At 56.3% G+C, this 16,909-nt stretch overlaps 3 protein-coding genes across 3 annotated transcripts; all 3 read left to right on the top strand.

Moving 5' to 3' along the window:
- The first annotated feature begins 21 nt into the window (after positions 1-21).
- Positions 22-1,745, top strand: TRAPPC1 (trafficking protein particle complex subunit 1). The gene is made up of 5 exons (XM_036094567.2): positions 22-135; positions 247-345; positions 497-567; positions 910-1,048; positions 1,346-1,745. The coding sequence occupies exons 2-5, from the start codon at positions 247-249 to the stop codon at positions 1,472-1,474; spliced, it is 438 nt and encodes a 145-aa protein (XP_035950460.1). The 5' UTR covers positions 22-135; the 3' UTR covers positions 1,475-1,745.
- A 997-nt stretch (positions 1,746-2,742) lies between these two features.
- On the top strand, positions 2,743-9,611 carry KCNAB3 (potassium voltage-gated channel subfamily A regulatory beta subunit 3). The gene is made up of 14 exons (XM_036094566.2): positions 2,743-3,397; positions 4,702-4,745; positions 4,838-4,875; positions 5,088-5,167; positions 6,439-6,483; positions 6,565-6,609; positions 6,809-6,852; positions 7,041-7,127; positions 7,397-7,482; positions 7,634-7,754; positions 7,838-7,932; positions 8,012-8,135; positions 8,314-8,402; positions 8,636-9,611. Exons 1-14 carry the CDS (start codon positions 3,156-3,158, stop codon positions 8,711-8,713), a joined length of 1,218 nt encoding a protein of 405 aa, XP_035950459.1. The 5' UTR covers positions 2,743-3,155; the 3' UTR covers positions 8,714-9,611.
- A 4,236-nt stretch (positions 9,612-13,847) lies between these two features.
- On the top strand, positions 13,848-16,885 carry RNF227 (ring finger protein 227). The gene is given in 3 exon segments (XM_036094522.2): positions 13,848-14,839; positions 15,234-15,253; positions 15,255-16,885. Coding segments are annotated over 3 exon segments (561 nt in total). The 5' UTR covers positions 13,848-14,334; the 3' UTR covers positions 15,291-16,885.
- Positions 16,886-16,909: the final 24 nt, after the last annotated feature.

Raw genomic sequence — 16,909 nt, 5'->3', positions numbered from 1 at the left:
GGCGCCGGCGGCACGGATTGGCTGAGGGAGGCATGGGGCGGAGTTATTGTCCCACCGCTGCAGTTTGAGGAGCCGGTGGGGCGGGGCTCCGAGGAAACCGGAAGTATCTGGTGACGAGCACCGGGAGCAGTTCCGGTGAGTCCGGGGGAGGGGTTGCTGCCGGGTTGGGGGAGCCAGGGACCCGGAACTGGAGCCCCCGGAGTGTGGGCGGTCTCGGAGCGAGGCTTAACGCTCTCTGCCCTGCAGATGACTGTTCACAACCTGTACCTGTTTGACCGGAATGGAGTGTGCCTTCATTACAGCGAGTGGCACCGCAAGAAGCAAGCGGGGATCCCCAAAGAAGAGGTGACGAGAGGGCCCCGCGCAGTCCGGGTGACCTCGCATCTCAAACGCACATGGTCCCAGCCCAGCCCTTCCTATCCAAACCCCGTCTGGTTCCCACCCCTATCCCGTCTCCTTCAACAACCAAGAGCTAACTCTGTCCCTCTCCCTCCAGGAGTACAAGCTGATGTACGGGATGCTCTTCTCTATCCGCTCCTTTGTCAGCAAGATGTCCCCGCTAGACATGTACGCTGAGTCAGAAGGGATGCTGAGGGAAGGAGGGCTAGCCTTGGGAATTTGGGGGGCGGGGGAGACTTTGTGGAGTGGAAGAGACAGAGGGAGGGGAAGGAGACAGACAGAGAGAGGCTGAGTCTGGAGCGAGAGTGCTGGAGCTGGCCTGAGCGGCGAAGGGGAAGATCTGAAGGTAGAGAGGTTGGGTGCGGGGGCTCAATTGAGGAGTGGAGGTGGGAGGTGTCTTACTAAATCAGGCTCTTGTGAACGATGTTTAGGGAGTCGACCTAGACAGGATCGGAAGTATCTCTGTGGAAGAGATTATGCTCCCATTCCTTAATGTCCTCATCTCTGCAGGAAGGACGGCTTCCTGGCCTTCCAAACTAGCCGTTACAAACTCCATTACTACGAGACGCCCACTGGGATCAAGGTTGTCATGAATACTGACTTGGGCGTCGGACCCATCCGAGATGTGCTGCATCATATCTACAGTGCGGTCAGTGCCAGCTCCTGGGACCCTTCCCTCCCCAAAAGCTCCTCCACAGCCATGGTCACTTAGAGCCTCAGGACACCTTGAGCTTCCCTGCCCTAATCCTACTGTACCATAGCTCTGTTAAGTCAAGAGTTTTCTCAGGACTCTTGAGGTCCTGAAACACCACCACTTTCTCCTCAGGGAGGCTTGCCTCCCAGCCCTTGATCCTTGTGCATTCGCACACCCCTGAGGTCACACTAGGTTTGGGGTTGAAAACAAGAAGTGTCCAAAGCCTGGCTCTAACACCCTTCCCCTCCGTAGCTGTATGTGGAGCTGGTGGTGAAGAATCCCTTGTGCCCACTGGGCCAAACTGTGCAAAGTGAGCTCTTCCGCTCCCGGCTGGACTCCTACGTCCGCTCTCTGCCTTTCTTCTCTGCCCGGGCTGGCTGAAGGAAGCACCCTACCTCACCCCTCAGGAGACTCCCTGTCTGCCTGGGGCCCTTCCTAACCTGTTTCATATGAAGGCCCCCACTGCATGCCCCTCTACCCCCTCCTGTTCCCCAGCAGCCCTCCCAGGGCAACAGCCTAAAGCCCACCCTGGTGCCCTCCCCGTCCGAGGAAGGAAGCCTTCAGGAATCCCTACACCTCCAGACCAGGCCGTTGCCAGTTTTATCCCCTACCTGATGCTGCAAAAGTACAGAATAAACTTTTTGTCACCCTCTGCAGCCTAAGCGTGTTAGTTTGTCAGTGTGGGTGGTCCGTCGGGGTCCTGCCCCACTCACGAAGGCATGAACCAGGGTGGCCACATCCCGTGAGCCTGTAAAGAGGCTTTGTCCATGGGCTTCTCAACAATGACAGGTCTTACTCCACTCACAATGGGGTTACGTCCAGATAAACCCATTGTCAGTTGAAAATATAAGTCGAAAATGCATTTAATTCACCTGATCTACCAACCATTATAGCTTAGCCTAGCCTACCTCAAATGTGCTCAGAATACTACATTAGTCCACGGTTGGGCAAAATCATCTAACACGAAGCCTATTTTATAATAAAGTGTTGAATATGTCATGTGATTTATTGAATACTGTACTGAAAGTAAAAAAAAAAAAAACAAAAAACCAGTATGGTCGTAAGTGTATCGGTGGTTTACACTCGGGATCCAGGGGCTTACTGGGGGCTGAGACTCCCTGCCACTGCCCAGCATCAGGAGGTATCATACAGTATATTGCTAGCCCAGGACAAAATTCAAAGTACGGTTTCTACTGAATGTCTATTGCTTTTGCACCATCAAAAAGATTAAAAAAATTGTAAGTCAAACCATAACTAGGGACCGTCTGCATTGACATTTTGGGGGCCGGGGGAGCTGTCCAGCGTTTTGTCCTGGCCGCCACTCACGAGCTGCTGATAGCACATCTGCATCCCCAATCCCAGTCGTGACAGTCAAAAATGTCGCCAGACCTTGCCACATGACCCCCTGGGGGACAAAATAATCCCCCCATTGAAAACCACGTTGCTGGAGGAAGGCCGACGTGCTGCGGGTCCCAGGGGGTATGATAATCACCCTCCCAGGTTCTGCCCTCCCGGCTTCTCCAAACACACAGAATATTCAAGCTGCGGAGCCTTCGGAGGCGGGGCTTATGCAGATGAGCGGCATGTTTGGCTGGGAGGCGGGCGGGTTTATGCAGATGAGGGGGCGGTGCCTGCATGTTGATGATCTGGGCCCGCTGCCGACGCTGCTGGGAGCCTAGCGGTCCCGCTGCGGTTTGGGCTGAGGTGGCATTTCTCTTCCACCACCAGCCCTGGTCCCTAGGTCCCTATCCTCCGAGGACCGCCCTCGACCTTTGCCGTCACCCATTTCCCCCTCCTCCTCCCCGCGCCAGGGGCCCCGTATCCGAATCTCTGCACTCGTGCCGCCCCCCGCATTTCTCCCCTCCCGCCGCAAACCCCGCGACCTCCAGGAGCCGGTCCCCGCGGGCCCGATCCTGCCTGGCGGCTCCGCCGCAGCCTGCTCAGCCTTCCCGCTCTCCCAGGGCTCGCGCCACTGCACCCCCCCGCGCTCCGCGCCGGGGCTTCCCTGCTCCCAACTCCTCCCGCCCCCTCGAAGCCCCCTCCCCCGCCCTGGCCAGTTGGCATGCAGGTGTCTATCGCGTGTACCGAGCAGAACCTTCGCAGCCGGAGCAGTGAGGACCGTCTGTGTGGACCCCGGCCGGGCCCCGGGGGCGGTAATGGCGGGCCGGTCGGCGGGGGGCATGGGAATCCTCCGGGGGGAGGAGGGTCGGGCCCCAAGGCCCGGGCCGCACTGGTCCCCCGACCCCCAGCGCCCGCTGGGGCCCTCCGAGAGAGCACCGGCAGACGCACTGGCATGAAATACAGGTATGGGGGTGGCCAGGCAGCCCACCCCATCTGCTCCCCTTTCCTGACCCCTGAGGCTTCCTGGGATGCCGCCAGGACCCCCTCAATCTTCGCTAAGAAGGTTCTAGCTCATCCCATCTCTTCTTTCCATCACCGGGATACTCCCTTACTTGGTTCCGCTGTCTCCGTCCATACCCCTGACTAGGAGAAAATCAACTTTACCAAGGTTGACCGGTCCTGTCAAAGCCAGGTGGTGCTCCTGAGCTTCCCTCCTTATCCCCAGGAGGGCCAGGGATGCACGGATCTCCAGGCTGGGCCCCCTCTGGGATGGAGTGTCCTTGGGTCGGTGTCCTGGGAAGGGGGGGGCAGGTGGGAAGGAAACGGCTTCTCACTCTGGCCAGCTCAGGATGCCTGACCCAGATACTGCCCTCACCTGCCCCAAGGGCCGGGTCTCCTGCAACCTTTCTTGGTGGGGAGGCGAGTGGGGCTCTTGGAAGCATGGACCACGTATCTCAACCCCATGCTGAGGGACAGACAGGGGCCTGGTGGAGAAAGTAGACTGAATTGTAACCAACTTTCTCAGAGAACTGCTGGGCTCTCAGAACTTGCATAAGAGAAGGAGGGAGGGGCTCCTACTTGGGAGTGAACAGAGGGTACTGATCGGACCTGACTCTTGTCACTTGAGAAATTTGATCTCCTCCATGTGCTGGCTCTGATTGAGAAGCTGAGCCAACTACCTGGGTGAGGAGACCTTGGGAGGAGGGGGCTCTCTGGGTCAGAGACAGACTCCACAAGCCCACAGGAGTGGAGGGAGCCTACAGAGGAAGAGGGAGACCTGGACTTTCCTGTCATACTCCCCACTCAGGTGTCCTACCTGCGTTTTGAGGGCCCATCTGCCTCCCCTGTCCAAGGACCCCTGCCTGCCTGAGTGCCTAAACCTGACTTGGTTTACCCACTCCCACCGCGGTGTCTGCCCTTCAGTATAGCATTCTTTATCTGCGGGTCTGTTTCCACAAACTCATCACCATCGGCCTGTCACATTCCTCCCAACCCCAAACTCCGCACATCCCAGAGATGACTCAAACACAGATGAGACCCTACCAGGAGAAACACAAACCAGGCAGCCACAGAGGCCCTGGATGTTGTCTCCAGAGTCGCCTAGGCTCGGGGCGTAGTACTGCCCAACTCAGTAGGCCCACTGGGTCTAGTTCCTTTGGACTGAGCTACCGGAGGGCTTCTGATTCTGAAAGGAGAGGAGCTGGGGGCTGATAATCTCTGTCCTTAATGGACGCTCCACCCTTTCCCGCTGCTTCTGTATCCTGCAGGAACCTAGGAAAGTCTGGTCTTCGGGTCTCCTGTCTTGGCCTAGGTGAGTTAGAAAGCAGAGGACTTAAGGGAGGGGGTATTCGTGGCTTGCCCCCTCCCCCCACGGTGGTCACATGCCTGGCTTCTCTCTCGCAGGCACCTGGGTCACGTTTGGTTCTCAAATCTCGGACAAGGTATAACTGATGGGCCCTAGAAGCAGGGTGAGGGGGTGTGAGGGAACCAGAGAAGAGGGGAGTGAACTCGGAGAGGGGTTTGGACAACAAGCACGGGGAATGGCAGGCCTGAGGCTGGAGGGTGGGGCCGGGGCCAAGGTGCAGTGGGGCTGCAGTGCAGAGGGAGGTCGCTGGGGGCCAGTGCTTGATCTTCATCTCTGTCACCTCCCTAGACAGCAGAGGACGTGCTGACAGTGGCCTATGAGCACGGTGTAAACCTATTTGACACGGCTGAAGTCTACGCAGCGGGGAAGTAAGGACTGGGGTGAAAGAGCCAAGTTACATCTGGAAGGCTAAGAGAACATCAGGGCTTCTTATTTTCCCTCTAGAGAACCCTGGGAACTCTGTGAATGCTAAGTTCCAACCTTTCAGCCAATGGGCCCCCGACGCACTATGGGAATTGTAGTCCCAACATCAGTCCTTCTTCAGTGTAGACCCCAAAGGGCATTCTAGGCAGTCCAAATAAAATAAAGCCAACAAATCTATCCTGGGCATCAGTCATGTGTCACAATGTGGGGATTACAAGGCTGAATTTTCACAGATCGCATACCCATGGCTTCACGCTGGGTCCTCCCAAACCTAGCCAAAACCTAGGATGACCTTCCCCCACCTCTTCTCCCATCTGGCAAACTCTCCTGCTCATCTTCAAGACTTGGCCCAATGTCAGCTCCTCCAAGAAGCCTTTGCCCAGCTCCCCAAGTTGGTCATCACCCACCTCAGCTCCCAAAGCACTTTGTACTGCCCTCCAACCCACCATCTGTCAATTACCGGTTTACGTAGCCATGTTTGCTGCTCAACTGGGAGGCTCCTCCTTCCACGGAACTTGTCCATGTCACCTAAGTACCTACACAGAGCCTAGCCCAGAGCAGGCACTGCTCATGGGATGAAAACACGCCCTCCCAAAGCTCACGGTCAAAGTGGTTAAACCGAAAACACAGGGAGATATGAAAAGTAACAGGGAAACTTCGGTAACCATCCGCCGTAACAACTTAAGACCTGTCACAGGTTAGCGCGTAATTAAGTGCCAAAGAATTGAGCCAGCAGGAGTTATGGAAGGTGACGAGAAGGGCGGAGCACAGACTGTGGCAATCAGAGAACATTTTCAATAAAATGAAGCAGAATCCAAGCTAAGCTTTGGAAGATGGGTGGGATTTTTGCAGAGACTCAAAGAAGGGGGAGGGCTATGCAGATGGTTGGAACCAGAGCAGACAACCGGTGTCCTCCCCACTTCACTAGTCTGTCCCTGTCCCCTCATATTCTATCCCTTCGACACCCTGAACAAAGCTTGGTACGTAGTTGATGTACAATTGATATTTGCCCGATGAATGAAAAGTGTATGATCACACCCCAAGTTCTGGGAGCCTTTCTTGATTTTGTCCAGGATGAGGCTGACAGCCTAATGGGCTCCTGGTCTCTGGTCTGCTTTACTAGAGAGGAAATGGGTTGAAGGGAAAGGTGGGGAGGAGGGGAAGGAACTGATCCACCTTGGAAGGGTCAGTGTTTCCGACATCGTCTTTCTTCCAGGGCTGAAAGAACTCTAGGCAACATACTCAAGAGCAAAGGATGGAGGTGAGACTGTGTTTGGAGGGGTTGCTGGGGAAATGGTCATCCCAAATCCCTTTTCTTGCTTCTCTTTTTCTCTTTTTCCAGGAGATCAAGCTATGTCATCACCACCAAGATTTTTTGGGGAGGACAGTAAGTGGCTGCCACACTCTATTTGGGGAGAGCTACAGAGAACGTGTGAAGGTGCATGGGAGAGGTGTGGGTACAGCTGCCGCCCCAGGTCTGCAGCCTGCCCCTGAGGACCCGTGCTATCCCAGTACCTCGTGGCGCCAGGCCAGCCCTGTTCCCCCGTCTTTGTCACACCTCATCTTTGACTTCCCTTTTCCTGCAGGGCAGAAACCGAGCGAGGCTTGAGCCGCAAACACATCATCGAGGGTGAGAGGGACTGGGAACAGTGGCTGGGTACAGAAGCCAGAAGAGTTGGGAACGTCCTCTGAACCTTTGAGTTGGAGGCTCTGCATAGGGGAGCTGGGAGTTAGGTGGCCATGGCAAGGGGGTAATGTCTGAATCCTGAGCAAAGGGAAGCTGAAGTACTTACCTTCCTCCCCCGACCCGTCCCCCAGGCTTGCAAGGATCCCTGGAGCGCCTCCAGTTGGGATATGTGGACATCGTCTTTGCCAATCGCTCAGACCCCAATAGTCCCATGGAGGGTAAAAGCAGCACCCCACCCCGGCCATCCTTCAAAATGGCAAATCCTCAAACTCTCAGCAGGAAGCCAACCCCTGCTCACGAGGCCTCCCAACCTCCACAGTGGAGGCTCAGATCTTGGACAGGGAGGGAGGTGAAGAGCAGATACCAATCTCTCTGATTACACAGAGATGCCCGGGGTTCTTGGTGGGGCAGGCTGAGATCCACAGATCTGGAGCCCTGGATGTCCAGGGTCTGACAGGGAGGTTCTCTCTCTCTCCCGTGTGCCTAGAGATTGTGCGAGCCATGACCTATGTCATTAACCAGGGCCTGGCCCTCTACTGGGGGACATCCCGGTGGGGAGCTGCAGAAATCATGGTGAGTGTGCCACCCCACTTCCTCCCGCTATCCCACGACTGGTCCCCCCTTTTCACATGGCCACCCCAAAACCCACTCTACTGGAGGAGGGGGAGTGGAAGAAAGTGGGAAGAGTGCTCTGACCCCCCCGTCTCTTCCCCGCCCCACCCAGGAGGCCTACTCCATGGCCAGACAGTTCAATCTGATTCCTCCAGTGTGTGAGCAAGCCGAGCACCATCTGTTTCAGAGAGAGAAGGGGGAGATGCAGCTGCCAGAGCTCTACCACAAGATTGGTTCGCAGCCCCCATCCCTACCTTTCCCTTGGCCAATCCGTCACCTAGATTCCTATCCCCACTTCCAATCCTCTTGCCCTCAGGTGTTGGCTCAGTCACCTGGTCCCCTCTGGCCTGTGGCCTCATCACTAGCAAGTATGATGGGCGAGTCCCAGATACCTGCAGGGCCACCATCAAGGTGAGATCTGGGGGCTCAGGATGGCAGCACTGGGCCATCTGGGCAGATCCGGGCGGTGCTGATTCACCTTGGCCTCCAGGGCTACCAGTGGCTCAAGGACAAAGTGCAGAGTGAGGGTGGCAGGAAGCAGCCACAAGCCAAAGTCATGGACCTTCTTCCCATGGCTCACCAGCTGGGCTGCACTGTGGCGCAGCTTGCTATTGGTGAGACACCGTCAGCCCTGGACCCCGCGGGGGGCCCTCACCTCCTGCCCAGACACCCCCAAACCCAAGACTGGTTTGTCCCTAGGGAGGACCCTCTTCCTCAGAGACACTCCTCAAGTGTGGGCGCTGAACTGTGGGTGTTCCCCTCAGTTCTCTTTCTTCTCTCCTCTGGCCCCAGCGTGGTGTCTCCGCAGTGAGGGTGTCAGCTCGGTCTTGCTGGGGGTGTCAAGTGCAGCGCAGCTGCTGGAACACCTGGGAGCCCTGCAGGTGAGCTGGGGACTCAGAGCTATCCCCAGCTGTCCCACCCGGAACGGGCTTGGGAGGTCAGCCACTGCGGAGTCCTCTCACTCCGCAGAGGAGAGGTCCCGGGGCGACAAGGGGAGGCTCTTTTCCCGCCACCTGGCCCCGCTGCGCTGCTCCCCTCCCTGGCCCCCGAACCCCATGCCCTTCTTGGGTGAGCCAGCACGTCCTGTCCCCTCCACCACCGCCTTCCCCGCCAGGTGCTGAGCCAGCTGACGCCGCAGACGGTGATGGAGATAGACGGGCTTCTGGGGACCAAGCCGCCTTCCAAGAAATAGTCCGTCGGGGCCGCAGGGACCCACACCGGGCCGGCCGCCCCCGCCGAGAACCGCTGCCCCGCCGCCGCCTCCCTCCCGCCCCGGATCCGGGGAGGCCCCGCCCACTAACGAGTCCCGGCTTCGAGTAGCGATGCGCATGAACAAAGCCATATCCTCCCGCACTGGGGCTCGAGAGGGAAAGTAGTGCGCCGTCCCCCTCCGTGCGCTCCTCCAGGCCTTCTTGCTAATCCCGGGCATGAACCCCCGGGCCGGCCCCTCTCTGCCCCTTGGTCTCCCGCCCTTCTCTTCTCCCCTAATCGCCGAGGCCCAGAGGAAAGCAAAAAAACAGGGCAGATACAGGAAACATGCACATTACCTCAAAAGTGGCCCTTGAGATGTCATCAAGGGGTAATAACCTAATAAGAAGGGAGTAGTGACGTCATCTGGGACAAAGGCACTGGGGCTTTTATTCGGTACAAAGGAAGCCAGGCTGGTCCTGGCAGGAAGTAAATGGTAGTCTTTGAGGACCCTGCCTCCCAGCAGAAGGTGGAGGGGCGCTTAAATAAAAAAGTGTCAATACTTTGTTCTTGCACGGAAGAGGGTGGGGGGGCGGAGAATGCAGTGACACGGCACTGACGCGGGTAAAGGGAAGTGTGCTGGCAAAGCGGCTGGGGCGGCCTTGGGGAAAAGCTGGGCTGTGCTTTGCAGGACACGGTGACAGCCTTTAGGTCACGGTGGAGACCTGGGGCTGGATTGAAAATGTCTGGGGACAGACTTTTGAGCCTGGAGCAGGATCTCCTACCTAGCAGTGGAGGGCCGCAGTCTTCCTCCTGGCAATAACCTTAAAGCAATAATGCCGGCCCCTCTTCTGTAAGACTTCTCCCAGGGAACTGTAAATAAAATCTCAGCTTGATCCTCACTCCCGGTGTCTGAAATTGCAGGGGTTGGGAGGGTAGGAGCTCAGTCTCAGATACCTGGCCCTGGTCTAGCTCCCTGCCATTAGAAAGCTCCAGCGCTAGCTTTCTCTCCACTGACCAAGGCATCGTGCTGCTAGTCACTGCCAGTCACCGCCCTCACTGAGGACCCAGGTCCCCGGATACCCCAGTCCCCGGTTTTCTTCCTTCCTTCCGTCACCGCACCCCTCAGAGCCCAGAGATCTGGCTTCATAGTTTTGTTATTCCTCCCTCTGACACTCTTGCCTTTGTTTTGCTTAAAGTTACATTAGCCACACTTCTTGTTCCTGTACTTCTCACTTCCCTTTTCCTGATACCCACACGTAGACCAAAGCACTCTCTCGGTGGTTTTGTTGTGGCTGAGTGGGAGGGGCTGATGCGAGGTTGAGGCGTTGGGATTTGGGGAAGGAGAGGTAAGATGAAAACTGGCCTATGGTGGAGATGATGCGGGGGTTGGGGGGAGGGAAAGGAGTTATCATTAAGGAAAAATGGAAGCAGAAAAGCAGACTCAAATGTGATTATGTCGGATACGATCCCTAACCTTCCCCAAAGGACTCTGATTTCCCTGGGACACAAAGTGGGTGGAAAGTTACAACCTTTAAAGATCACAAGACAGGGGAGGATGCACTCCGCCTTCCTTAAAATACAACCTCCCCATCTCCTCACCCTTCCTCGATCCTGAAGCTGAGAGAGCAGCGTAAAACCAATTTCCAAAAAGAGAAAAGTCAGCAGCTGGCTAGCAACCAACCGGATCAACTAATGAATAGTTACATCCACTCCTAACATCTCCCACTCGTTTTGCAAGACTGCGGAGGAAACAAGGGAGGAAACAAGAAGGTAAAATATATGACTAAACTATGGTTAGTTATTCTGTAACAAACATACAAGACTTCATAAATTCAAAATAGTATTCTCTTTAAATGGTTACTTTGGAGGACTCCTCCTTTATTTTAATAGAAATGTCTCCCCCCTTGCTCAAAACATTAAAAAAAAAAAAAAGTCCTCTTAGGAATTACCTTCAGAGGCTGTTTGTAAAGCCCTCGTAAGAAACCTTCCTTCATTGCCACACCTCATTTACTGTATTTATCACCCACCTCATTCATTAACTTAACAAGTATTTATTTATCAAGTCCCGCTAGGGTACGGGGATACAGTTGTGAACAAAACCAGACCCAGAACAACCTCTGTGGAGTTTCCAGATGAGAAAGACAAACAAATAACCAGCAAACAAACACAAATTGCAGGTGTCCAAAGTCCAGAGACAAGCACGGGCTGCTACCAGAGTCTACAGTGGTATCTGAAAGGTGAGGCGGCACTCAGCGGTGAAAGATCAGCAGGTGTTAATAAGGTGAAAGCAAGAGGGCTAGGGGAAGCGTGCAGAAGGGAACATGCAAGCCAAAGTTCTCCAAAGCTAGAGGGTCCAAAGAGAGCATGGAAGCAGAATGGGAGACATTAGTTCAGAACATACAAGACCTTATCGGGCACTTCGGAATATTGTCTTTATCCTAAGGGCAATAGGAAACCGTCCATATCTGTTGTTCAGTGATACATACAACCCCCCCAAATTTAGTGGCTCGAAACAACTTTTTAAAATTTTATTTTTACCCCCATTATTCTGTGGTTTGGCTGGTTCCCCTGCTCTTTTCACCTGGGCTCACACGTGTGGCTGGATTGAGCGGGCAGGTCAGCTGAGCGGGAGCATCAGTGGTCTCACTGCTACATTTGGCCATTGGCTGGGACTCCTCAGTTCTCCATGTAGCCTCATCTGCTGGTAAATTCCCTTACATAATAGACTCAGGGCAGGATCCCAAGGGATGAAGGCAGAAGCTGCAAGGCCTCTGACAGACCGTGCCCCAGAACTCACACGTCACTTCTGCCACTTTCTGTTAGTCACAGGAAGTCACGAGGTGAGCCCAGATTCCAGGAATAGGGAAACAGACCCCAATTTTTGACGGGAGAAGCAGCAAAGTCCTTTGGCATAGGAATTTGGGGCTACTAAACTATCACCACATTAAAAGACTTTATTTTATTTTTAAGATTTTATTTATTTATTTGACAGAGAGATACACAGCGAGAGAGGGAACACAAGCAGGGGGAGTGGGAGAGGGAGAAGCAGGCTTCCTGCTGAGCAGGGAACCCAATGCGGGGCTCGATCCCAGGACCCTGGGACCATGACCTGAGCTGAAGGCAGACGCTTAACGACTGAGCCACCCAGGCGCCCCTCACATTAAAAGATTTTAAACAGGAATGGAAATGGTTGTGGTAGAACTTGGTTGGGCTTGAGATCTGGAAAGATCACTGGTGATCTGGTGAAGAGGCTCCTACCAGGGTCTAAGCAAGAGATGGTGGCAGCCTGGACTGGGGTGGTATACTGAAGGTGGAGAAAAGTAGGTGGATCAGGGAGACATTTAGGAGGCAAAATGAACAGGGCTTGCTGAGAAGTTGGTAAAGGAAGGTGACAGTGGCGGGGGAAGAGGGGTCAAGGATGACTGCTTTGGTTTCTGGAGCTGGGTAAAGAAAGAGGTGGGAGGGGCGCCTGGGTGGCTCAGTTGTTAAGATTTTATTTATTAGAGGGGCGCCTGGGTGGCTCAGTCCTTAAGCATCTGCCTTCAGCTCAGGTCATGGTCCCAGGGTCCTGGGATCGAGCCCCGCACTGGGCTCCCCGCTGAGCAGGGAGCCCAGTGGGGAGCCTGCTTCTCCCTCTCCCACTCCCCCTGCTTGTGTTCCCTCTCTCGCTGTGTCTCTCTCTGTCAAATAAATAAATAAAATCTTAAAAAAAAAAAGAAAGAAAGAAAGAAAGAAAGAAAGAAAGAAAGAAAGAAAGAAAGAAAGAAAGAAAGAAAGGGGTGGGAAACGCTGGAGGAGGTGCCGACTTGGGACAAGGGAGATCATCATTTTGGGTTCCTGAAGACAAGAAAGGAAGGTCTGGAGCTCAGAGAGGCTTTGGCTGTCAAACACTTTGGAAGCATTTATATAATCATATCTACCCTAAAAGTTCATCAACCAAAGATATTAAAAGATGCAAGGATAGGGCGCCTGGGTGGCTCCGTCGGTTAAGTGTCTGCCTTCGGCTCGGGTCATGGTCTCATGGTCTCAGTGTCTCAGTGTCTCAGGATCGTGGGATTGAGCCCTGAGTCAGGCTTCCTGCTCAGTGGGGAGTCTGCTTCTCCTTCTCCCTCTGCCCCTCCCCCTGCTCATTCTCTCTCTCTCAAATAAATAAATAAATAAATAATCTTAAAATAAGTAAATAAAAGAAGATGCGAGGAGACCTCAGAACAACATTCCAAAGAGAAGTTGCCAAAAAGTTTTGAATTATGACAGCATCATTGGCGTAAGTGGATGGCTTCCCCCACAGGACCGTGAAGACAACAACTCAGAAGTTCTGAACTATCTCTTTTCAAATAATGGTATACCTCCTCACGGAAGATTATCTTTTAGGGTTGTAGCAATCTAGTTAAAAAAACAAAACCAGCTCTACATTGCCTGTTAAAGCCAGCAAACGCCATGTGAGCAGAGAAGCCCAGCTTGTACTGACCAAAAGAGACGGGTGTTGCAAATGTTGGGTATTGAGAAGTCAACACAACATAGGCTGCGGGGCACAGGATAAAAGGAGCTAATACGTCCTGTTTTCTGTGGGCCAGGCCCTATTCTAAACACCTTGCATATATAAGCTCATCCAATACTATATTACCCACATCGTATAAATGAGGAAACCAGCCAGCCCAGAGAAGTTAGGTAACTTGCTCGGGGTGTCACAACTCCTGAGTGCTGGAGCCTAGGATCTGGCCGTAGAGTCTGTCTGCACTATTACCTTCCACAGCGGAACCTGGGCTACAGGTGCAGGGTAGGAGGGTGAGGAGGCAGCTGGAGGTGGGTGTGGTACCACGAGGGAATGCGGGCTCTGTGTTATGTCCTGTTTACCTGCGGGGCAAGTCAGACCCCTGAGTCAGAGCTCAAGCTGGGCATGATCTGCATGGCGTGTGGGTGTCCAGGCCTGGCTACTCCGGAAGAAAAGGATTCCCAGCATTCCTGGGAAGAGGGCCATCCAGGGTCCGGGCACCTAGCTGCCGCCAGAGGCTGAGATGTCAGCGGAGAGGTGAGCAGTTTGAGAAGGAGTTTGGGAAGCTGGCCTCACCAGAGCCCAGGGAGGGAGTGTACAGTCATGCGAGTTAAAGGCTGCATCCGTGCCAATGTCCGGGAGGCCACTAAAGAGTGGGCAGAACGGGCAGTGCCATCGGCTCAGGCGGTCCTGGGTGGGGGCTGTCCACGGAGAGTGCACAATTAAACCGAGCGCCCCGGCGGGCTGTGGCGTCCCGGGTCGGCGGGCGGCCGAGGGCTGGGGCGCCGCACGGGCCTGGACATCTGCACACAGACTCCAGGAGCGCCAGCTCGGAGTTGGGGGGCTGCAGGAAGGCGCGTGGGGCGCGGGGGGCGGCGCGACTCCCACCGGCCTCGGCCGCGCAGCCCCGGGGCCGCCCGCCCCGCCCGGCCGTCGCCGGCATCCCGGGCTTCGCGCCTCCACCGCCCCCACGCGTGCCGCGGCGGGGAGCGGCCTGACGGCGGCGTGACGCCTCGCGGCGCGGGCCCTCGCCATTAAAAGGGGCCCGAGGCCGCGGCGGCCGCCCCAAGAGCCGAGCCAGCGGCGAGGAGGGCCGGCCCTTTGCGTCCACCGAGTCCGCGGCGGGCGCCATGCAGCTCCTGCTGAGGGTGCCGTCTGTCCCGGAGCGGGGCGAGCTGGACTGCAGCATCTGCTACCGGCCCTTCAACCTCGCGGGCCGCGCGCCCCGCCGCCTACCCGGGACGGCGCGCGCCCGCTGCGGCCACACGCTCTGCACCGCGTGCCTGCGCGAGCTGGCGGCGCGCGGCGATGGCGGCGGGGCGGCCGCGCGTGTGGTGCGCCTGCGCCGCGTCCTCACGTGCCCCTTCTGCCGCGCGCTCACGCCGCTCCCGCGCGGCGGGGTCACGGAGCTCCCCGTGGACCCGGACTTGTGGTCGCGGCTGGAGGAGAGGGCGCGGGCCGAGCGCAAGCCGGAGGAGGCGGGCGGCCCGGTCCCGGGAGGCGGCGACGCCGACGACGAAGAGGAGAGAGAGGAGGGGGCGGGACCCAGGAGCGCGGGCTGGCGCGCGGTCCGGGGGCTGTGGGAGCGGGTGCTGGCGCCCGCGCACCGCTGGCGGCGGCCGCTGCCTAGCAACGGTGAGGGGCCGCCGGGGGAGGCGGCGGGGAGGGGGAGGGTGCCCGGGATCGTGGGGGGAGGCTCCGGGGGCCGGTGTCGGGGCGCCCGGGATCGCGGCGGGAGGCTGCGGGGGCCGGAGGGTGAGGTGGAGCCGCCGGGAGGCTGCGGGGGCCGGGGGGCGGGGTGGGGCGGCCGGGGGAGGCTGCGGGGGCCGCCGGGGGGCGGGGTGGGCGTACCGGGGCCTCCCGGGGAGGCTGCGGGGGCCGGGGTTGGGGTGGGGGCTGCGGGGGGCGGGGTGGGCGTACCGGGGTGTCCCGGGGAGGCTGCGGGGGCCGGGGTTGGGGTGGGGGCGCCCGGGGTCGCCGGCCCGGCCGCAGCCTCCCGCTGACACTGATCCCCCCCGGTTTCCCCCAGTGCTGTACTGTCCGGAGATAAAAGGACCTGGCCCGCATGAGCCGCTGCACGCTGTGACCGCGGAGCCCAAAGCCGCGGCGGAAGGAAGGTGGGCTCTGCATTCTCGGGGCGCGCTGGAGTGCAGGGGTGAGGCCAAGGCCACCCCGCGCCCGTCCGGGGATTGGCGCCGCTGCGGGAGTTGAGCCTAGGGCAGGAGGGGCCGCACTAGCGAATGGCCCCCGCACCCGGTGTACCGACTGGGCCAGCCTCGCGTCCTCGGGGGAGAGGCCCCCGGGATGGTGGAGACGGGTCCGCATTCCCGTGGGAAGGACAGAGAGTGTGTCCTTAGCTGTGACTTTGGCTTTTGTCCAGGGCAGCTCTGGCCAGTGGGAACAATAGGGCCCATTCTAGCAATTCTGTGTCAGTGGTTTGAAATATTTTAAAAGCTAGAGCGGAAGGGAAGAGGCCGATTTTTGTGTCATGTTACTGTCACTTCTCCGGCGTGTTAGAGAGCTGAGAAAAATAAACGTGTTTTTCTTTTTTTCCAGTGCTGGTATGCCTGTCTCCCCAGACCCGTAGTGTGTTCCTAAAATTATTGAGATGCCTCTGTGCCTCGCTTCATTTCACAATCTCCTGTCAACCTGTGAGGGCAGGTATCACAGGGTCCAAAGGGCATTCTTCTGAGCCACCTAATTAGGGCCCATCAGGGATAGGAAAGCCATTTGGTAAAGGCATCCCATTTTAATCGTTTGATATTGTCATCTTTACAATCACAGGGAGAACACTGTCACTACTGAAAAGATGCATATCATACAATTAAAATAATTATTTTTTTTAAGAGCGAGCACTCGAGGGGTAGGGAGGGACAGGAGAGGGAGAAAGAGGAGCTCAGGCAGGCTCTCCGCTGAGCCCGGAGCCTGACTTGGGGCTCGATCTCATGATCCTGACCGACATCGTGACCAGAGCTGAAACCAAGAGTCAGAAGCTTAACCCACTCAGGCGCCCCTTATCGTACAGTTTTAAACTTGTGCCCCCTAATTGGACATCGCCCACGGTATGCCGTGGATTCTGTTTTAAAATCCTGTGACCGCCTTAGGATACGGTTGTAGGCAGGAGCTGCAGCATCACTGGGATTACACCTCAGGGTCCCACTTCAGACGCTTGGGTTTTAGCAAGAACCCCAGGTGATCTGCAGGCACGTAAACCTCGAAGCAGCGCTGACTGAGGTCCTAGACTTGCTAGGATGTCACCTTCCGTGGGTGGAATATTTAAAAGTTGGTATAAAGGATATACATTTTATTGGAAGTTGTAAAGGGACATTCTGTTGCTGAAGAAATCTTTGTGTGCGTGGTTTAATTATTATGTGACATTTTCCTGAGTTAAAAATGTGAATTTATGAAATAGAAGCCTGTTTTTATAACCACATTTTGGCATTTTCCTGTGCTTGTCTCAGCTTAAATGTCTCCTCTTGCGGGAGGCCGTTCTCAGTGTTCCTCTGAGCGTAGCCCCCTCCCCCCCAGGTGCTGTTCCAGAATGCCTTTGTTTTCCGAGAGGATGTGTCTTGTGAGTGTGAGCGCGGCAAGAGCAGTGACTGCCTCGTGAGTGTTGTATGTCCAGGCTGAACAGTGGTGGTGAACATGTACTGTGTCCTCAATAAACGTTTGTTGGCTTTAGCTTTTCTTTTTTGATACGATCGC

Source organism: Halichoerus grypus, chromosome 2 (genome assembly GCF_964656455.1).
Source record: "Halichoerus grypus chromosome 2, mHalGry1.hap1.1, whole genome shotgun sequence".
NCBI lineage: Eukaryota > Metazoa > Chordata > Mammalia > Carnivora > Phocidae > Halichoerus > Halichoerus grypus.
Note: the sequence above shows the minus strand (reverse complement) of the source record. Positions and strands in the feature narration are given on the sequence as shown.